Genomic DNA, 20,299 nt, shown 5'->3' on the forward strand with positions numbered 1-20,299 from the left:
CTTTATCACAATGTTCTTAACAGATTTTAGTACTTAGCAATGCCCTGCACATAGTGAGCTCTCTACTGTTTACTGAATATTTTTGTTGGAAAAAAAAAACAAAAAACAAATATCCACCTGCAAGGGAAACATTAAGCTGATACACATCAGACCCAAGATACCTTATTTTTGTTACTGTTCTCCATGTCACTACAGAGGTCTCTAGAAAATCCATGTGCCAATTCACAGTTCACCTTCTAGCCACCCTTCTAATTATATATCCAGACGTTAAAACAGAATTTTAAAACAAACACAAAGCTGTTTTACTTTGGCATTGAGAAAAACACAACATTCCTCCAAGTATCAAGAATGCATTATAGCTTGGGCGCCTGGGTGGCGCAGTCGGTTAAGCGTCCGACTTCAGCCAGGTCACGATCTTGTGGTCTGTGGGTTTGAGCCCCGCGTCAGGCTCTGGGCTGATGGCTCAGAGCCTGGAGCCTGTTTCCGATTCTGTGTCTCCCTCTCAGTCTGCCCCTCCCCCGTTCATGCTCTGTCTCTCTCTGTCCCAAAAATAAATAAACGTTGAAAAAAAAAATTAAAAAAAAAAAAGAATGCATTATAGCTTTACCATTTACTACAAGTATTTTGATATCAACTAAGGAACCTATAAAAATAAAAATAAGAGAATTTATTCAATACTGTTGTTCCAATTGATTTTAAAAAGAAAAAAATTACCAGTTTGAGGTGGGAGAGGTTTGGAATCTTCATATATTTTACTTGTAGGCACAATCCATGGCTTTTCAATGGAAGCTACAGCAAAAAGAAATGGAAGTCGCTGAAGATTATTTTTTGAGAGGAGAAAAGGATACAAATAGGTTGCCGGTATGGTTACGTGACTACCAGAAGCTTGCAATTAAAAGCACACACTATTTCAATCAAAAGTTGGGAAATCATTATGCATCCATCCAGAGAGCATTTAGTGATCAGAAACAGGCCAGAATTTGGTGTCATACTTTCAACATTTTTGAGGACAAAACCTAAATCTATATAGAATTAACATAATGATGACTGTTACTGAAGTTGTAGAAAATGTCATCAAATAAGGGTTTTTTGTTTTTAAATCAATCCCTTGTTTGGTTGAGTTACCCAAATTCATCAGTACGTTGAAGTTTGCTGACATAGGATCCAGTAAACGTGGCCTACACAATTAAGCAATCTGCACCCCCATCTTAACACCAGGTTTAAGGTGCTATTATTACCCAAGGTGCCCCCAGGTTTCTCAAAAGGGAAGGGTGTTTTTGCCTGAGGAAATTCTGGAAGCCTTTTCGGAGCTGCAACGAAACATATAAGACATGTTACAACCTGAGTGAGGTACAAGGAACAGAGAAAAGATTTTTCAAAATCTCAAGCTTGCAAAAACAACAAAAAAGACACAAAAAGGAAAATTATTCATGTCAAGTAAATTGTTGTTAGTCGTATTTCTTATTCTTGTGATTCCAGTGCTGGCTACTATAATCAAGCTTCTTGTTCTATTCTTTATAATCGAGCTGCTAGATTTGAAGAATTTGGGTTCTCCATTTCACCTTTACTAAATGACTTTCCTGATTTCTTTAATTATGTGTTTGTGTGCCCTTAGATATATTTCATTTTAACTCAAATCAAGCACTAAACACATCTGAACTAAAAAATGTACATCTAATGGCTTTTAAGGATAGAATCTCAGTAACTACATGGCTTTATATTTAACCTCCTCCTCCAACAATTTTTGATATTGCACTCATAAATAAATTCTAAGAAACAGTCTACAAAAAAGACCATAAATTCATCTTCTCGGCCAGGATAAACAATGGAGTAAAAAGATATTTAGAAAAAGTATAGAAAATAATTTATTCAGTGACACAGTGATTTTGAGTAAGAAGAATCACATATAATATCAAAATATGACCGCCAAAAAGAAAAACCATGAAAGGATTTGTCATAAAGACTCTTCAGGATCCTAAGTTATAAAATGTTTTCTAACATTTAAGGGCTTGACGTTGGGGAGCTTACGGTTCTATAAAGCATCTGTCCCTTCTTTCCTTAGAGGAGATCAATTTGAATGAATTAGCCTAAGGATTTCTTTAAAGCATGCATTAAATTTCCAAGGTAATAACAAGCTGTAATGTTTAATAATTTTTACCTAGAGTGCTCAGTGACAATTCAAACCTAGGTATTAGAATAGTTTGCAGTGTTTCCGGGGTCCTTTCGCTGAGAACTAAAATAAAGAAGAATTGAGTCAGCAACTCCCTGAGTCAGGATTTGACACTGTGGTTAACACATCATCATGTGAAGCATGCTCATTACACGGGGTGCACCGGGCAGCTGATGCCTTTCATGGGAAAAGCTGGCGCCTCCAGGAAAAGCTTTGCATAGCTGTTAAAATGTGAAGGTATAGGTTCAAAGGGTGTGGTGTGACATGGAAGATCAACATCACACGTACACAAGAAATCACATGCTGCTCCTTTTCTTCAGCAGAAAAGGACAAAGCAAGTTAGATTCTCTTGGACCGAGCACCTGCTAACTTGCATGACATGAAGTTCTTATTAAAAGTCATGACACTTCTGGGGATTCTCCTGAAGTGTCATGCACGTAAGACTCGGGAAGCCTATTGAAACAGAAAACACAGACACAGCGAAGACTTCCAGGTTTCCCCTACCCCTGCAAGATTTGTGGGTTAAAAGACTGGCATTCTGTTTTTTGTTTTTTTCCCTACACATCCCAAAAGACTGGTAAAAAGTGTGTGTAGTCAGCATCTAGAATCTAGGGCTGCCTAAAATATGAGTCACCAAAATCAAACACGTTGTTAACTCTCTAATGGAATTAGTCCAAGAAATAGGAAGGTTCACTACTGCTAGTAAGAGAGCAGGGGAAATCAAGGAGGTGGGAATGAAGGCATTGGAGTTTCTTTTTGTTTCTATGAGTGTTGGGAATTATTAAAGAAAAAAAAGTTCTTAGAATTACCCAGTGTTTTTTCTGAAAAGTCTAATGCACTAGACACAGTAGGTTTCGTGGTTCTTGGCACTGACTCAGGAGTCACTGGAAGGTAAAAAAAACAACTTGTAAATTAAGATAAAATGATGAAGCACCCAAAGATCATAAGGCACTTTTGGTGTCCAGTTAGAATTAGCAACGGACTCTTATATATACCAATCCTTTTCAAGTCCACGAAGGACTCCCTGGCTTGCCCCAGGCACCTGAGCGGACACTTCTCCCAACCCTTCCTTGCTAAGTTTGGTGCACTTTCGATGTGTTCCAAAAAGCACAGTGAACTGACCACCATGAAAGTACTTACTAATCATAATTTTTTATTTGCCTGCTTTTTTCCTTCTCATTATTTCCAGGGCTTAACACAACGTCTGGAGTAAGCAAGCATGGGACAAATATCTATTAAATGAATTAATAAATGGGCAAATAAAAGAATGACCCAAGGCAAAAAGGTTTATTTTAAACTATTACATTAAATATTTCTCTCTTCCTAACTGCAGTCAACATGCAAAACTTGGAACGGGGTTGAAATTATGTTAAGGATTCAAAAGCTCAACCACAAGGTTGTTCCAAATGCTAAATCAAAGGCAAAGATGAGCTCAGGTAAATAAGAACCAGGATCACTGGGATTTGGAATGAACTGTGAGCTACATGACTCCAGAATTCTGCAGGATAAAGACACAAAATAAACACAATACTTAATAATGAGGTATGGTGTTTGCCTAAGTGTTTCTGAAGTGGAAAACTGTGAATACGGTTTGGCAGAGAACTAAAATTCGTAGACTCTCCCATCAGATACTGTGCTAAGACAATAAAGTATAACTGGGGAAAATTAATACAATCTTTGGGGCAGAAAAGGACTTGGAGTCATCCACTGAGTCATGCCTATGCTTTTCTTGGTATTGACAAATTATATTGAAATTAGAAAAGTTACCCAGGAATTTTATTTGAATAGATTGTTCCAGCATCTTAAATAGCTTCTACCTTTGACCCACACCCGTGAAGGTGGGGAATGGAAGGTCCGTCTCCCAGGTAGGTCGAAGCATATACTTCTTACTCTGGCAGAAATATTCCTACTTGAATAGGTTTCTTGAAATCATGTTATTTTATTTCCCTACCAATATTTATCTTTTCTGGACCAGTTATGAATCCAAGACTTTAGTACAAGGTAAATGTCACGGATATCTCAATTTATGGTAATTTTACAGATGAAAAAATTCACTTTAGATTGGAGATATTTTGCTAAGTGTGGATTTGGGGAAATTCTGGGCAAATGTTTGTTTCACTGGGACTTGGATAAAGTGGTATTGCTCTGGCAAAAACTCTGTGGTTCAGAGAATAACATGTCCCCAGTGGCCTGGACTTGGGCAGTTCATTAGAGAAGAAATGCTTGAATGTTTGTTAGTAATGGCTGATCAACTATGGAGAAAATGTATCCACATTTATTCTTGAAAGGATTTTTACTGAACTATTATATATTTTCTTTATATTTGGATGGTCAATCTTTCATAATCTTCTATAGATTAAGTGATTCCAGGCTGCCTTCATAGATATCAAGCTACAGATTTGGGAGGGATAATGGCATTTTGCTAAACTGACCACTTGCAAAAGTGAAGAAATGAAAAATGAAAAATGAAAAAAAAGGAAAGCACCAAAACCACAGTATTACATTTTAGTATAAAAATATTTTAGAATGTTGAGGTGACAATTTTAATTGCGAGTGAAAAATATATCTTCCATATTACATATGGGTCATAAGATTCAATAGTTCCTTCTGCATCAGTTGGTTTTCCAAATGTTAAATTAAGGACCTACAATCTCTTTGTTTGTGCTTATGATGAAGATTAATTTCCTAATGGCCCCTCACTGAAAAAAGGTGTAAACTTGTCAATCATTTACCATTTCAAAAAATATTTATTCTTTCAAAATTAACAACATAGGGACCGCATTACCTGTTACGGGCCGTGCTGGGATTTTTTCTACTTCTGGTGTTTTAGATTCAGCAGGTAATGCCAACGTTTCATTCTTAGCTAAAAAGTCAGAGAACAAACAATTTACCTCACTTCCTCATAACACAGTGTCCAAATATAATTCATGAAAACATAATCAAGTAACCTATTATTTCAAGAAATCTATTTTGCTCTTAATTCTTCCCCCCAGGCAGTCAACAAAGTTATTGGGCATTTCAACTAGGGATTCTTCAGAATTCCATCTCCTTAACTCTAGGTAGTTCTTTAAGATTTAAATTGGCATTGGAATGAAGAAAAAAATAACAATCCAATACTTGAGATAATTCTCAAGTCATACTGATTCATACATAGGAGTTTCTGGAAAGCATAGGTTGTATTGCAAATACTCCCTAGAATTTTATATGCAAGTACTCCTAATTAAAAAAAAAAAAAGAATACATAGAAATTTTCTTCATTATACATAGTAATAAAACAATAGGTTATGACACCAAAATTTGAGAAAAATAAATAAAACACATAGGAAACTAAGATAGTTAATAATATTTGTGGCAAAAAATAACAGCTATTTATTTGAGCCACATATTAACACTGATCTTTTGGTCTCTGTGGGAGCTAGCATCAAGAATAAAATAATTTTTCCCCCATGTTTTTAACCTCTTCAGAAAACTATGGAAACTTTCTTCTAAAATTTAAGTATTCTTTTTTTAAAGAAAATACATTCTTATACCAGGGATTCCCAATGATTAAGATATTTCTTATTTTAAAAATACATTTAGGATTAACTTGACTCAGCTATGTAGCACCCTGAATCAATGACTTATTTGTAGTATTTTGAAAGTCTAGTGGCATGAATTAATTAATTCATTCTTGAGATACCCTAATCATGTAACCTTGGAATGATTATAATCAGATGGAATTTTTTTCTTTTTTCTTTTTTTTTTTTAATTTTTCAATTTTTTTTAGAGTCCTAAGACTATACAGAACTTCTTGGGATTCTCAACTTTGGCTTTAGTGACATTTTGGGCTGGATAATTTTTTGTTGGTTCACGGTGGTGGGAGTGGGGCGGGGGGTGGTTACTGTGTGGTATAGAATGTTTGGCAGCATCTCTGGTCTTTACCCACCGTATTTCATTAGCATTTCCACAATTGTGAAAAACAAAAATGTCTCCAGATATTGCCATTTATCTCCTTGGGGACAAAGGTGCCCTCTGCTGAGAACTACTGATCTAAGTGATTCTCTCAAAGTTCTTTGAGTATCAAAGTTTTAAAAACTTCCTTCTGTAGTTCACATCACTGTTGTAAAGACCATTTTCTTAACAGTTAACATGGGCTACAAATTATTTATTCTGAAGGACTTCAAGACAATTGTAAAGTCATCCCTTTCACAATAATAGAAACAAATCAGTTTCAATCTGTATTATGGAGGTCTACAACAAATTTTTACGGACAGCTGATTGTTTTCAGGAATGATTTAAAGTGCTAGAAAGAGAGGTCACAAGTGCTTCCATATTTGCCACATCTAACAATCAAGTGTGTGTTTTGGATTCATGTACACATAAAGTTGCACAGCATTTCTGTACAAAAGAAATGTTAAATACCATTGTTCAAGTTAATTTAGCAGGGCATAAAGAGAGGGACTCTATGAAATAATTTAAAAAGCAGATCCAGTAGAAATTTATAATAAACTCCATTTTTAAAATTTCTGAACTTAACATTTTCTTCTGTTGCTGTGACAGCTTTTGTTTAGAACCACTGTGATTGTGAGCACAGGAAAAAACATTCAGATTCCAGATTTTTATGAACTCTGTTTTTTATGAAACCTGTTACTTTCAAGGTTTGCCATGTAAGGAGATAAAGGGTTTTTTTAATGCTTTTTTTTTTTTTCTTTTCAGTGTCCTCTTCTCCTTCAAGACACCTTTGCGAATCCTCTCCTTCCTGGGTAATAGCCTATGGTGGTTTCCTTGGCTGACTAGGACTATTTATCTATTTATTTTAACCTATAGATCTTATTTCAAACAACGCTCTGGATTACCTTGCTTTAGCTCCCTGTATTAAAAACATGCCCTCAGCTGGCAATCACATTAACCTAAAATTAGGCTGTTAGTGGGGGAAAAAAAAGGTAAACTACCCTCCCAAGAGACATTTGTATTCTTCGCACATCACTAATACCTTATAAAGGCATAGAGTGTTTCTAAAAATGCCATTTCAGACATCAGAGAAATTGTTAGATAGAGATTTTTGAATGAAAGAGCCTTTATGTCTCTTATCAAGCCATGGGCATTCACCTACATTATGTACAACCATAGTCTTGGCAAGAACACAGTAAAATGCCACCAGAACATGGACTGAAACCCAGGAAATTCCCTTTCCTCTCTGATTCTTCTCTACCTTTTTTCAACACAGTTGTTTCCTTTCATTTTTGGCAGGCTAAGTCTTAGCTTTGGCAAACCCTTTATATGCCCCTGGGAGGGGTGTGTGTAATACTAGCTTTCTTGTTTATTTCGTTCATTACTCACACCATGTGTTCTTAGAACAAAAGCTATTAATTTCTTGATGTCCCATGATGGGCCCTGTTGGAATGAGGATATTATTTTTAGGATTTACCCCCTCAAGAAAATAGTACATTTCTGAACTGCAGTGTTAAATAACTTCAGGAAACTTTATTTCTCCCTTGGTAGTATAAAGCACTATTTAAGCAATATCTCTTCTCATTAAATACGGTAACCTTAAAATGTAATTTTTAAATGTAGTCTTTTAAGACGGTACATTTGATGGATTTACTGGACATTTTCAAATATACTAGCTGCCAAACTTTTCAATGCACAAGAAATTTGTCATGTATTAAATTTAAGCTGGTGTTTTGCCAGAAAAGTCAAAAATTATATTTACTGTTTGCGTACAATTTTTCGTTATTTAAATCACACTTAATCCTGAAGATTTAGTGGATCATATCAGAAAAATAAAAGCAGAAACAAAACAAAACATATCCACTGTGTAATTCTCTAAAGAAAACAAAAAGACTGAATTGGTATTAAGGCAGCATGTAGAACTTCACAAAAACCAAAAAATTTAGGAAAGATCACACAAGACTAAGGAACAAAAAACATCATCCACTTCAAAATGGACAGCAGTGTTCTGGGAAAAAACTGCTCATTTTCAGCCTCCTTCACAAATTCTGTTTTTTGTGGTTTTGCTGGATGGATTAGGAACCACATCAGTAAGAGATTGGCCAGTTCCTTTTTTAACTCCTCCCCAACAAGACTCCCAAACAGGACCAGGACAAGGTATATAGGCTCTGGGCCAAGAACAGGTAAGTTTAAGAGTACTGAACACTGGATTCCAAATATAGGTTCACTGCGGAAATTCAATTTGTAAGGTTCCTGGCTCTTAACATGGCATTTAGATGATGCAGAGTTTAGTCACAGAGTTTGACAGCTAAAAGAGAAGTGATCGAGTCTGAGGAACAAATTAAGGAAATTTTGTCTCAAGTCACTTGTCTACATTCTTGGAGGTAACTCACTCTAGGACCAAAAGGTATGAATATGTCATAATAAAAATATAAGGATGCACAAAATCACAAAGATTGGAAAATATTTTGACATCTTAATAAAATGGTGATATGTAAATTCTGAAAGCTTTTCTAAAATTTGGGGGACTGTTCAGTCTAACAGTTAAGTGCTCTACTACTTTTTAAGGCTTTGTTTTTCCTTCTTTCAGTCAATTCTCAAATTAACAGGAGAATTTAAAAGTTCACTTTTTAAAACTGTTCCAATCTGATTGCCTAGCATCAAACAAGCAAAGGTCAGGAGAAATTAAGTCTGAGGTCCTGTCGTGGGCAGGACCTGTGTAACTTACCTATATAGTAAGTGCTAAAGTTCTTTGCTAGTGCATAATTCAGAGAAAATATTCACCTTTTTTAGTTTTGTTCAATTTCTACTACATCATGCCCTCTCCTTCCATATTTACCAATAGCCCAAGTCATTCTCTGGAGACCGTAGAGGGATGGTTCTCAAAGTGTGGTTCCTGGACAAGTCGCTTGAGTATCTCCTGGGTGCTAGTTAGAAAGGCAAACTCTCAGGTCCTACTGCCTAGCTACTGAAACAGTAACTCTGACGGTGGGTCCAGCAGTCTGTGTTCACAAGCCCTTCGGGACTTCTGATGCTCCATCACATTTGAGATACTGTGCTATAGAGACAATCCTGACTAATTTGATTCTAAAATGCAGCAACTAATTTACTCCACTGAACACCACAATTAATTATTTCCTGGGCTCCTTTTAAAGGGTTTTGCTGTGTTTTCCCCCTCCAAAGTGTTATTTTTTATGTTTTTAAAACACTGAAATTATATCAAGTTATTTATAGAAGTAGGAGGCAGTATCAATCTCCAGTAAATAATAATTATAACATACCTGACCTCTACAGCAGTTCTCACTGAAAACATCTCATGGCCCCTTGACAGTATAGTACAATAATTTTTTAACAATCACTCTATTTGAAAATTTTACCTAAATAAATGTATTCTGGATAATTTGATAAATGTTCACTTTAAATATAAATACATTTCATATAATTTATAATAACTACCTACAAAAGTGATTTGCATAAATACTTGCAACACTCTAATCTCTCTGTCCCTTACTATATTTTTCCAAATTTTTTTCTCGTGGTAAAATATACATAAGATGCAGTATATCAACCATTTTAAGTGTATACTTCAGTAATATCAAATACATTCATAATGTGTGCAACCATCACCACCATCCATCTCCAGAACTTTTCCCATCTTCAACAGTGAAACTCTGTATCATTACACCTTCTTTATCCATTCATCAGTCGATGGACACTTGGACTGTTTCCATAACTTGGCTATTGTAGATAACGGTGCTATAAACATCACCGTGCATATCCATTCATTTGTTGATGGACACATGGGTTGCTTCCATGTTTTAGCTATTGTGAATCATGCTGGTATGAACATATATGTCCCAAATACCTCTTTGATAACCTTTTTTCCAATTCTTTTGGTTATATACCCAGATGTGGAATTTCTGGATCATGTGGTAATTCTAGGCTTAACTTTTTGAGAAATGGTCCTACTATGTTCCACAGCAGCTGCACCATTTAACATTCCCATCAATGGTGCACATGCCTTTTCCTTACTTTTTACTTTAAGATGCCCACATAGCTCATTTGCTGTATTCCTTGGATACAGGATTATCATCACTAGTAGTCAGTCACTGCAAAGTTCACATATACAACACTGCTGCTTACCTAACTGTGTCTTGATTGCATCTGAAATCTCAAGCATTATGGATGTAGGAAGCTTTACGGTGGTTTCATTGAGACCTGGAATAATAAGGTGGACTGCAAGGAAATAGAATAAAGTAAGAGGAAGAAAATGCATCATGACATAAAGTAAAGCTCATCATTTAACAAAAACTACAAAATTTAGCAATTATATGGCTTAATCACTTTTAAACCAAACCTAAAATGTCAGAAAAAAATATGACAGTACCTTTTAAATAGTTTTTTTTTTTAAATATTCAGAACTAAACTACAAAATCCTGGCTTTTAATCCACAGACTCAAAAATCATAAAATGGTAAAGATGTGTAGTGAAAAAGAACACCATTATTAATAATAATTTAAGTTTAATTTATTTATTTTGAGAGAGAGGAAGAGAGAGAATCCCAAGCAGGTGCTGCACTGTCAGAGCAGTGTCAGATGTGGGACTCCATTTCACAAACTGAGATATGACCCGAGCTGAAATCAAGAGTGAGACGCTTAATTGACTGAGCCACCCAGGCTCCCTATTATTAATTATACTTTTTAAAAAGCAGCTCAATGCAACAAGGACTCCCTCCCAACTGCAACAACACTATGAGGCAGGTAGGATGGGTGCCACCATTCCCACCAGGCATGGGCTAGAAATGCTTCTCTAACATACTTAATAGAGGTAGCAGCTCTTGGCTCCTAGCCTAGAATGGACACAAAGAAGGATGCTAAATATTCAAAGAAAATGAACCAATTTCAATTTAATAGACCTGCTAACAGGTCTAACAGTGTAAAATTCCATAATGGTCCTATTATCAAAAATAGCCTGACTTAATGCAGGTATAGATACCAAGATATACTCACCTAATATTGTTCCTCCAAAGGGAGTCTTATCAGGGGATTTAGTTGAAGCCCTGTGAGTAACATTCTGAATCACTGTTGAAATGAAAAAAGTTAACAGTGTGATGGGAAAAAAATAGTAAGCAGTAAATAGCAGTACTGTGATGTGAAGCAATCTGCATGGGGTAAGCCTCGATATAACTTTTAAATTAGTAAAAAGTAACTCTTTGTACTGGTACACAGCCAACGAAAGGACTGGAAGGCACATCTCACCTTAACACCTACGCCTTTAGGTAATGAAAGGCTGTTACTCTATCATCAAGTGTTCCATTCTAATGAGATGAAATTTCCTTATCCCTACTCCCCTGCAACCTACCCAAGTTAAAAAAAAAAATAGCACAAAACAGGCAATTAATACAGTAAATTTTAAAAAGTGAAAATGTATGTTCTCAAAGAATCTAGATTATTCCAATACTGACACTGTTTGAGATTACACTTAAGACATGTGTTTTCTTAAAATGATTAATTATTGTAAATGTCTGATCTCTTCTACCAAGAAACTTTCTGGAAATATTGGAGTCATTTTAATAATTTGAAAAACTGAAAGTCAAAACAAAAACAATTGGATAGTGAAATGGAATAAGACATTATAATTCTCAAAAACTGGATGCCTTTACTTTCCTAAAGGGAGCACTAAATCATAGTTTTTGTTTCACTAATCCAAATATCCTATTAATGATTTTCTTCCTGTATGCTAATTTAACCCTGAACAAAACCACACATATTCAACTGTTTTTTTTAAGTTAATACTTAATTTTTTTTTAAGTTAATACTTGTTATGGTTGCTTTGTCCCTAGTTGTCCAACCAGTGAGACTTGCCAAGACTTGACCTATTGGTATGAGAGCCAAAATTATTAAGTTCTAATTTGCTAGACCATACTGATTTTTTCACACTTTTGCTTTAAAATGGTCAGAAAAAAGATTTTAATGTGCTATGTTTAGTTATCTCAGTGCAAAAAGTATATTAAAACTAGTTCTAAACTGTTAACTATATTGGCATTAAAATTTACAGAAATAGTTCTAAACACATATCCAGAGCAGACTCATACAAATTACCTTGTTTGATGACTGTTATTGGGATTAGCTTCCTTGGGACATATGCTGGCTGAAAAGAGAAGAGATTTGGCTTTTTAATTAGTGTTAAATTAAAAAATAAATAAATAAAGCAAAGACCTGGAAGTAGCCTGTCTTGTCTACGGTTGCTAGAAATCTTAGTACATATGTCTACCTCTATTTTTTTTTTAAATTTTTATTTATTTTGAGAGAGAAAGGGAGAGAGAGACAGAGAGAGAACTCTCACACACAAACAGAGGAGGGGCAGAGAGAGAACAGAGACAGAATCCCAAGCAGGCTCTGCACGGTCAGCACAGGGCCCCAAGTGGGGCTTGAACTCACCAACTGTGAGACTATGACCTGAGCCGAAATCAAGAGGAGGATGCCTGACTGGGCCACCCAGGAACCCCTATCTACCTTTATTTTATTAGGCTTACTTGGTTTTCCCCATAAATGTCCAAAGACTTGAAAGAAGCAATTTCTTCAGAGCTCCCATTATGTTACTTTACCTTGAAACTGCAATGGAAAGGAACTGAACCATGTGGGTTGACTACTAGTTCATCTATCACTTCATTTGAGATGTGACCCAGCCAGATTCTGCCCTTACATTTCCCCTCAAACAGATGCTGAGCTACATATTGTCTTTTAAAACTGCTCAGAATCCATTGTTTGAGTGTACCCAACTGCTACTACTATGGGCAATCCAACCACCACACATCTCTTTGCCCAAGAAAGCAGAGATGGCATTCAGATCCAGAAATTTCTACTTCCAAATCTTGTACTCTTCACCATCCTGCACACATTTATGCACAAGGACCTCAAACTAGAAAGGCAGGTCCCAATGCATTCTCCCCTCTCCCAAATTGCCTCAGATGTCCTACAACAAGTCCTGATGCCATGGAGTACCTTGAACTAGAGACAGGTTTAGTGTTACCCTTAAAGTGGAGTAATCACTGGACATAATTGTGAGCCAAGGATAAGACAGCTAATGGATAGACATAGAAACAAAATAAGGAAAGCAAATATATAGGGAAGAATTAGACTAAGTTAAAGGAGTAATCATGAGTGAGCATGATGTTGATTTTTTAATGCTTGATTTAACCTGTATACATAACATAGAGACTCCATGTACCAGATCTGCTAAGAATCCAGAATGTGCTGAATGAGATACTTACCACATAGGTGTTTACACTTGTGAACAACAGAGACTCATTGATGTGCTAACATTTCAGTGAATGATATGCCCATAATAATGAAGGGCCACACAATCAGAAAGAATGAAATCTTGCCATTTGCAACTATGAAGATGGAACTGGAGGGTATTATGCTAAGTGAAATTAGTCAGAGAAAGACAAATCTCATATAACTTCACTAATATGAGGAATGTAAGATACAAAGCAGATGAACTTAAGGGAAGAGAAACAAAAATAATATAAAAACAGGGAGGGGGACAAAACATAAGAGACTCTTAAATAAAGAGAACAGAGGGTTGCCAGAGGGGTTGTGGGAAGGGGAATGGGCTAAATGGGTAAGGGGCATTAAGGAATCTACTCCTGAAATCATTGTTGCACTACATGGTAAATAACTTGGATGTACATTAAAAATAAGTTAGTTAATTAAAAAAAAAAGAGGGGCCACAATACCAAACTTACTGTTTGCTATTTTTCTTCTTGTATTAAGGTCCTTATGTTTAAAAACCACAAAAAGTAGAAGTTTACTATTGCCAGATTTCTAAAAAGTAGTATTTATACCTATGGACCCAGTGCTATAGACTGAATGCTTATGTTCCCCCAAAACTGGTATGTTAAAACTTAACTCCCAAGCGTGATGGTAGAAAGACCTTTGAGAAATGATTAAGTCATGAGGGATCCAGCCCTCGTGAGTGGGATTAGTGCTCTTATAAAAGAGACTCCAGAGAGGTCCCTCCACCCTTCTACGCAGTGAGGACATAGTGATAAACTGGCTGTGATCCAGGAAGCAAGCTCTCAGGAGACACCAAATCTGCCAGCACCTTGAACTTGAACTTCCCAGGCTCCAGAACGATGACAATTAAATGTTTGTTTTTTAAGCCACTCAGTCTATAGTATTTTGTTATAGCAGCCCTAGTGGACTAACACACACAGTAATTTCCTTCATCACAATCTAGCCTAATCTAATGTTGATCTAAGGAATTAAAGATCAATACCTTTACACATAAATTATTACCACTATGTGAAACAACTACATCGTCCAAAAGCAGAAGTCTTATTAAATAAACTATGATTCAAATTTTGACATCTGCTTAACAAAGTAGAAAATATGCATAATATAAATATAAACGTTACACTTATAACCACATTATAACCTCATTTTATAACGAGTATGTACAGACAGATCAGAAAGAAAGATCATAGTTTTTTTTTTAAAACAGTGGCTATTTCTTATAAATGGATTCATTGCATCTTTTATACTTCTCTTTCTCAGTTCTTTACAAGTATGAATTACATTTTAGTTAAGAAAAGTTATTTTGATCAACAGTCTGTTCAATTACTACATCCGGGTCTGTACTACAGAACTCATGTGCTATTGGTAAATAGAGGAATGATTTAAGTATAGTTTACACACATTTTTCCCCAGACAAGGGGAAGGGAATAGTAGAAATAGAAGCATCACCTTCAGCAGGAGAAGAAAAAAAATTCTCAGCTTTGGTATCACACTGGCAGCAGGATCTCTTTCAGCTTTATCATAAGAAAATTAATTAGGAGCACTCGCACACAGGATCCTTTCCCTGAGAGATACAGGCTCTGCCTCGCGTGTCCACCTGTCCTGCTCTAGTGAAAGGGACATGAGCACATGGCCTTTATCATTTGAGAACTTTACTTTTTTAATTTTTTGAAGTTTATTTATTTGAGAGAGAGGTAAACAGCACAAGTGGGGGGAGGCTGAGAGAGAAACGAGAGAGAATCTCAAGCAGGCTCCATGCTGTCAGCACAGAGCTCGATGTGGGGCTTGAACCCATGAACTGTGAGATCATAATTCAAGCTGAAACCAAGAGTTGAACGCTTAACCGACTGGGGCACCCCTCACTTGAGAACTTTAAATACCAGGTGTGCCAACCTCCAGCCACATGAGAAGCACTTGCTGGAGGGGCCACATTATCCTTCCAGGTACTAAGGATCATTTTTGTTAGAGCTGTTGCTACAGTTCCAAAGGCTTTTTGAAAGCCCTATTTTTTATTTGTCCTATGAATCCTGCCACTTACAGCACATTTTGCAGAATGTGAAGTTTTTCAGACACATCACAATGCAGCAAAAACACCTACATGTTGCTGTGTTGACTGCTTTCAAATTTCATTATTTCAGTTTTTAGTTCCTTTGCTGTGATGATTTGTTTTAAACAATTTTTGACAAGAACAAATGGAAAATATTCCACTCTTCACATGAATGGAACAAAGTTTCTCTTTGAGCTCTTGAGTATCTACCAATGTTCCGTTATGATGACATGACTATATGTACAATATGTGCTGCCAAAAAACAAGGAAATAATTTAGCTGCAGGACCCAGTTCTTTCTAGACCTATAATTACTCTCTTGCCTAATCTGCAATCCGAAGATGTACCAAGACTGGACTCATGAGCAAGTAGCTGCCTCTCTATAAGTGGGGTTTGTAGGGGCATCAGGGAAATACTTCTGCCTAAAATGTCTATGCTGAAGGGGCACCTGGGTGGCTCCATCAGTTAAACATCTGACTTTAGCTCAGGTCATGATCTCATAGTTTGTGAGTTTGAGCCCCGCACTGGGCTGTCTGCTCTCAGCACAGGGCCCAATTTGGATCCTCTGTCCCCCTCTCTCTCTGCCCCTCCCCTGCTCACATTTTCTCTTTCTTTCTCTCTTTCTCCCTCCCTCTCTCTCAAAAATAAACATTAAAATGTCTATGCTGAAGGCTCTAAAATTCCCACTAAGAGGTTGACACTGTGAGTCCTTTCCCTGTATGTTTTTATGAAAGTGTAGGAAACAGTCTGTTACCAGGATTCATTGAAAAATGAAATATTGTGATAATTTCCAAGTTAACAGTGTTTAACCAATTACAAACCAATTTTAATCAAACTGTTCTGTGTACAGTGTTTTTGAAAAAGGTACCAGTTCCTTCAATGCTGTCCCAGTTTTGCTCTCAGGCCATGTCCTTGCCGGCTCTCTTTTCTGTGGACCTTTTGTGGACTCCCATTCCTGCCGCAAGCCTCTATCACCGCAGATCTTGTCCTCCCTTCATTAGAAACTCTTTTTTGTGTTTACTGTATGCCTGGATGTAAGCATATTTCCCTCCTGCCCTATAAGAAATGCGGTATTTCCTTTTTCCTGACTTTCAGGATACCCTGTTCCTAAAGAACCTAGGTTGTACTATATATATTCTGAGCTGGGGACTAGTTAAGGGAATTCATTTCTACCATTTTTCTGGGGACCTGATGGCCAAGTATCAGGTGGGGAGACTCTATGGGGAGAGAATGCTGATGTGGTCAACAGCAATGACCTGATGACCAATTCAGCCTGATTTTAAGTCCTGGTTAGGGAAAGCCTATGCATAGCTGGAAATAACCACAGCAGTAACCATATAGGATAAGGGACTTCTTACTCACTCTGCATTATACTAACTTCCTCCTGGTATTATTTTGAAAATTAGCTTTAGTACATGTAGAGATAATGTTGTTCTTTCCAGCCTCTTCTTTTCAAGCTTGGCTATTTGGTGTTTTCGTGGCATCAGAATATTCATTGTAGATTTAACTAGTTTTAGCTCCTGAGATAAAGACAAGTTGCCCATTTGGGGAGTGGCTAATGGTTGCTCAAAGTCAAGCTTCAGTGGTTTAAGCCAAACCACATGAAAAGAACTTGGGCCTGTTACACTGTGGTTTTAATTCATTTTTAGGATGTTCTAATGAAAGTTAGGAAACACATTGATTTAATCTAATGTCCTACTTGCAAAAGTCTTCATATTTCTGGTCATTTAGGGAGGAATCACATATACACCTTTGATAGTATCATCGGTCTAGATAGAAATTTTTCAAATTTCTGCTTAAGACACCAATTGCTACAGATACCGGATATATTCATTGTATACAATCTTAAGGTGCGAGTGGTGACCACATGGTATTTCTCCCTGTTCACTTTACTTATCTGATAATGGTTACACTCTAAAAATTGTCACAACTTCTCTTTTTGCCAATAATAGACATGGTTTTAAAGATGGGTGGATCTCTGATGGAAAAAAACAGAAGGGTAAAAGATGTCATATACTAGGGGAACACTTATTCTAAAGCGATTTTGATTAAATAATTAAACTTCTATTTTAAAATCTCTATTAAGGGGCACCTGGGTGGCTCAGTTAAACGGCTGACTTAGGCTCAGGCCATGATATCACGGGGTTCCTGAGTTCCAGCCCCCATCAGGTTCTCTTGCTGTAAGCTTGGAGCCTGCTTCAGATCCTTCTTCTCCCTTTCTCTCTGCCTGCCCCCCCTCCCCACATGTGCATACCCTCTCTCTCAAAAATAAACGCTTAAAATAAAATAAAATCTGTTGAATGCTTCAAAAATTGTTTAGTGAACTAGTAAGATAACTTAGTTTTTTTTAAATATAGACCTAATGTGTTAAAATTAGGTCCTTTTAGCCATGTTCTTGATTGGATCCTGCATAATAAAATAAAACCTATTAATAAATATTAGGTTTCACGTCTGTCAACAGAGGGTTCTACAGGCCCCTGGGAGGCTTGGTCCATTAAGCAAACAACTCTTGATTTTGGCTCAGGTCATGATCTCACAGTTCATGAGTTCAAGTCCCCTGTGGGACTCCACACTAACTTAGAGCCTGCTTGGGACTCTCTCTTCCCTTTCTCTGCTTCTCTCTCTGCTTCTCCCCCAAACTAGTTCTCAAGCCTGCACATACACACGCTCTTTCAAAAAAAAAATAAATAAACTTAAAAAAAAAAGTGTGTTCTAAATTCTCGACATGGACCCAACAGCATAATTATGATAAATGTGTATTTCTTTCACAGTATCTTGAATCTCAAGTAATACAACTTGTATAGAATATAATCACAATCTTTAAAATTCACCTTTTGTCTGATTTTTCTGGAGGTATAGGCAGGGGTGAAAGTAGAATAAAGGCACCAACCATCAGAAGAAACCTCTGGCACCTGTACCTGGTACAAGTGTGCTGGGGCTTGCCAACAGAACATGTGTGGAGATACATGAATTACAAATATAATGCACCAGATGCTTAAGATGGGGTTCTTTTTAACATTCAAATTTTTAGCGTAAATATTATTTATCTTTTAAAAATGGATATCCTATAGTTCAAATTGTCTTTTCCTTTCCAAATCTCTGTTTAGAAGAAGTTAAGTGTTTGCTGCATACAAGTTTTAGGTGTAAACACATATAGGTGAATGAAAGCATTTTTCAATGCATCTTTTGCTTAAAAGTCTAAAAGTAAAACATTTGGAATTAATTTCATAGTTCTTGAAATATTGCCTTCTAAAAGCAGTCTCAGAGATATCTGAACATTTGGATTGATATTGACTATTTGGATTAAAATATGCCTCTAAAATATCAAATCTATTTTCAGAATCAAGTCTAAGTGGTCATGTAAGATGGTCTAAGGCTATCCCAAGTGGTTCCTTTTCAACTTTCCTGTGTTCCAGAGCTACCCAAGAGGACAGATGGCTGTGCAGAAAGTGACAATGGAGAAAGCCTCACAGAGAAGCCTTAAAATATCTTTTTAATTAATTTGGGTTTTCCTTTGGAAATAACCAAGAGTTTCAAACCACAACTCATCACAGCTGGCTGGAGTTGGGAGTACTCCGCCTCACAGCTTGAAGTGATAAAATATCTGGCTTTGTGTCACAGATGCAGGAAGTTTCTTCCTCGACCTTCTCATCATGGCTATTTATGATATGAAAAAGAAATTAAATTCCTTGGGAGTAAACATCAATCATCTTTCCCAATTTTGCTGAGTAACTCTCACTAGATGAAATATTTTGCACAAAACACTATTGGGATATGATTGAAGAAAAGGAATGAAAAATGACATCATTGGGTCACATGTAAGACAAAGCATGACAGCCAAGAGGGTGGGAGATAAGATATGCCTCCTAGGTAACCATTCACAACAAGAGTGGGGATTGTTCCAGAAGAGAATCAAAGAGCAACTCTATTCCCTGTGGTTGGATTTGAGACAAAGCCAGAGAGGGACCTTAATAAGGAATGGTACAACTCAATACTTAGTACTGGGCCAAATGATTGTTTGGAAAAAATATATATAACCTAATCAATATATGACTTTACCACCTGCAATATAGTGAAATACAACCCATATAGTTTAGAATTTAATTACCACAAAAATCAAACCACTTATAAAACTAAAAACAAAAGAGGGAAATATTTGCTCTCTGGATAAAGAAGGGCTTTATAAAATACAATATAACTGTAAATACGACAATGGAAAAGACAAATAATTTGATTAAACAAATTTTATAAGTAGGCTATTTCAAATATTTCCATAAACAAAATTGATAACAAATGTGAGAATAATGTTCCTAGATGATATAACCAAGAGTCAACGTTCTTTAATCTATAAAATCTTTAAAATCTATTCAATAAGAACCATGAGACCCCCCCCCATTGAATTAAAGACTAAAACTAAAAGTCATTAAATGGAAAATACAAATGGCTGATAAACAAGTGAAGAAAGCAGTGCTATTAGAAATCAGGGAAAAAATTTATAAAACATTTTAAACTATTACATTATGTGAAAATTTAGTGATGGAAATACATATTGATAATCAAGGCATATTAGCAAGATAACTCTGATATATTGATAGCAAGATGGTAAAATGGCCCAACCTTTCTAGAAAGAAATTTGATCATATATAGGAAGTTTTCAATATGTTAAGAATCTAAGTTACTAAGTCCTGTCTAAGTATCAATTATAAAGAAACAAGTAGACAAATGAACTAAGATTATAGTCATAAATGTTTGCCATAGCATCACTTATAATTAAAAACAATTAGAAATAACTTGAATGCCTACAAATTGGAAACTGAGTTTCCAATTTATATTATAGAATACACAGTAATTA

The 20,299-nt window shown here is 36.1% G+C and overlaps 1 protein-coding gene across 32 annotated transcripts in view; it reads right to left on the bottom strand.

Annotated features, from left to right (window-relative positions):
* ABI3BP (ABI family member 3 binding protein) overlaps positions 1 to 20,299 on the bottom strand; it is a 262,501-nt gene that overhangs the window by 132,484 nt on the left and 109,718 nt on the right. For 25 of the 32 annotated variants that reach the window (XM_053220756.1, XM_053220744.1, XM_053220759.1 and 22 more), the window contains exons 7-14: positions 12,202 to 12,250; positions 11,110 to 11,181; positions 10,244 to 10,336; positions 4,956 to 5,033; positions 2,980 to 3,054; positions 2,159 to 2,233; positions 1,239 to 1,310; positions 715 to 789 (exon numbers count right to left, since the gene is read on the bottom strand). In XM_053220756.1, coding sequence (XP_053076731.1) covers positions 715 to 789; positions 1,239 to 1,310; positions 2,159 to 2,233; positions 2,980 to 3,054; positions 4,956 to 5,033; positions 10,244 to 10,336; positions 11,110 to 11,181; positions 12,202 to 12,250 — 589 coding nt within the window. The remainder of the gene's footprint in view (positions 1 to 714; positions 790 to 1,238; positions 1,311 to 2,158; positions 2,234 to 2,979; positions 3,055 to 4,955; positions 5,034 to 10,243; positions 10,337 to 11,109; positions 11,182 to 12,201; positions 12,251 to 20,299) is intronic. The other 7 variants (XM_053220772.1, XM_053220761.1, XM_053220771.1 and 4 more) reach the window with 2 other exon arrangements.

The sequence above is a fragment of the Acinonyx jubatus genome, chromosome C2, assembly GCF_027475565.1.
Source record: "Acinonyx jubatus isolate Ajub_Pintada_27869175 chromosome C2, VMU_Ajub_asm_v1.0, whole genome shotgun sequence".
Classification (NCBI taxonomy): domain Eukaryota; kingdom Metazoa; phylum Chordata; class Mammalia; order Carnivora; family Felidae; genus Acinonyx; species Acinonyx jubatus.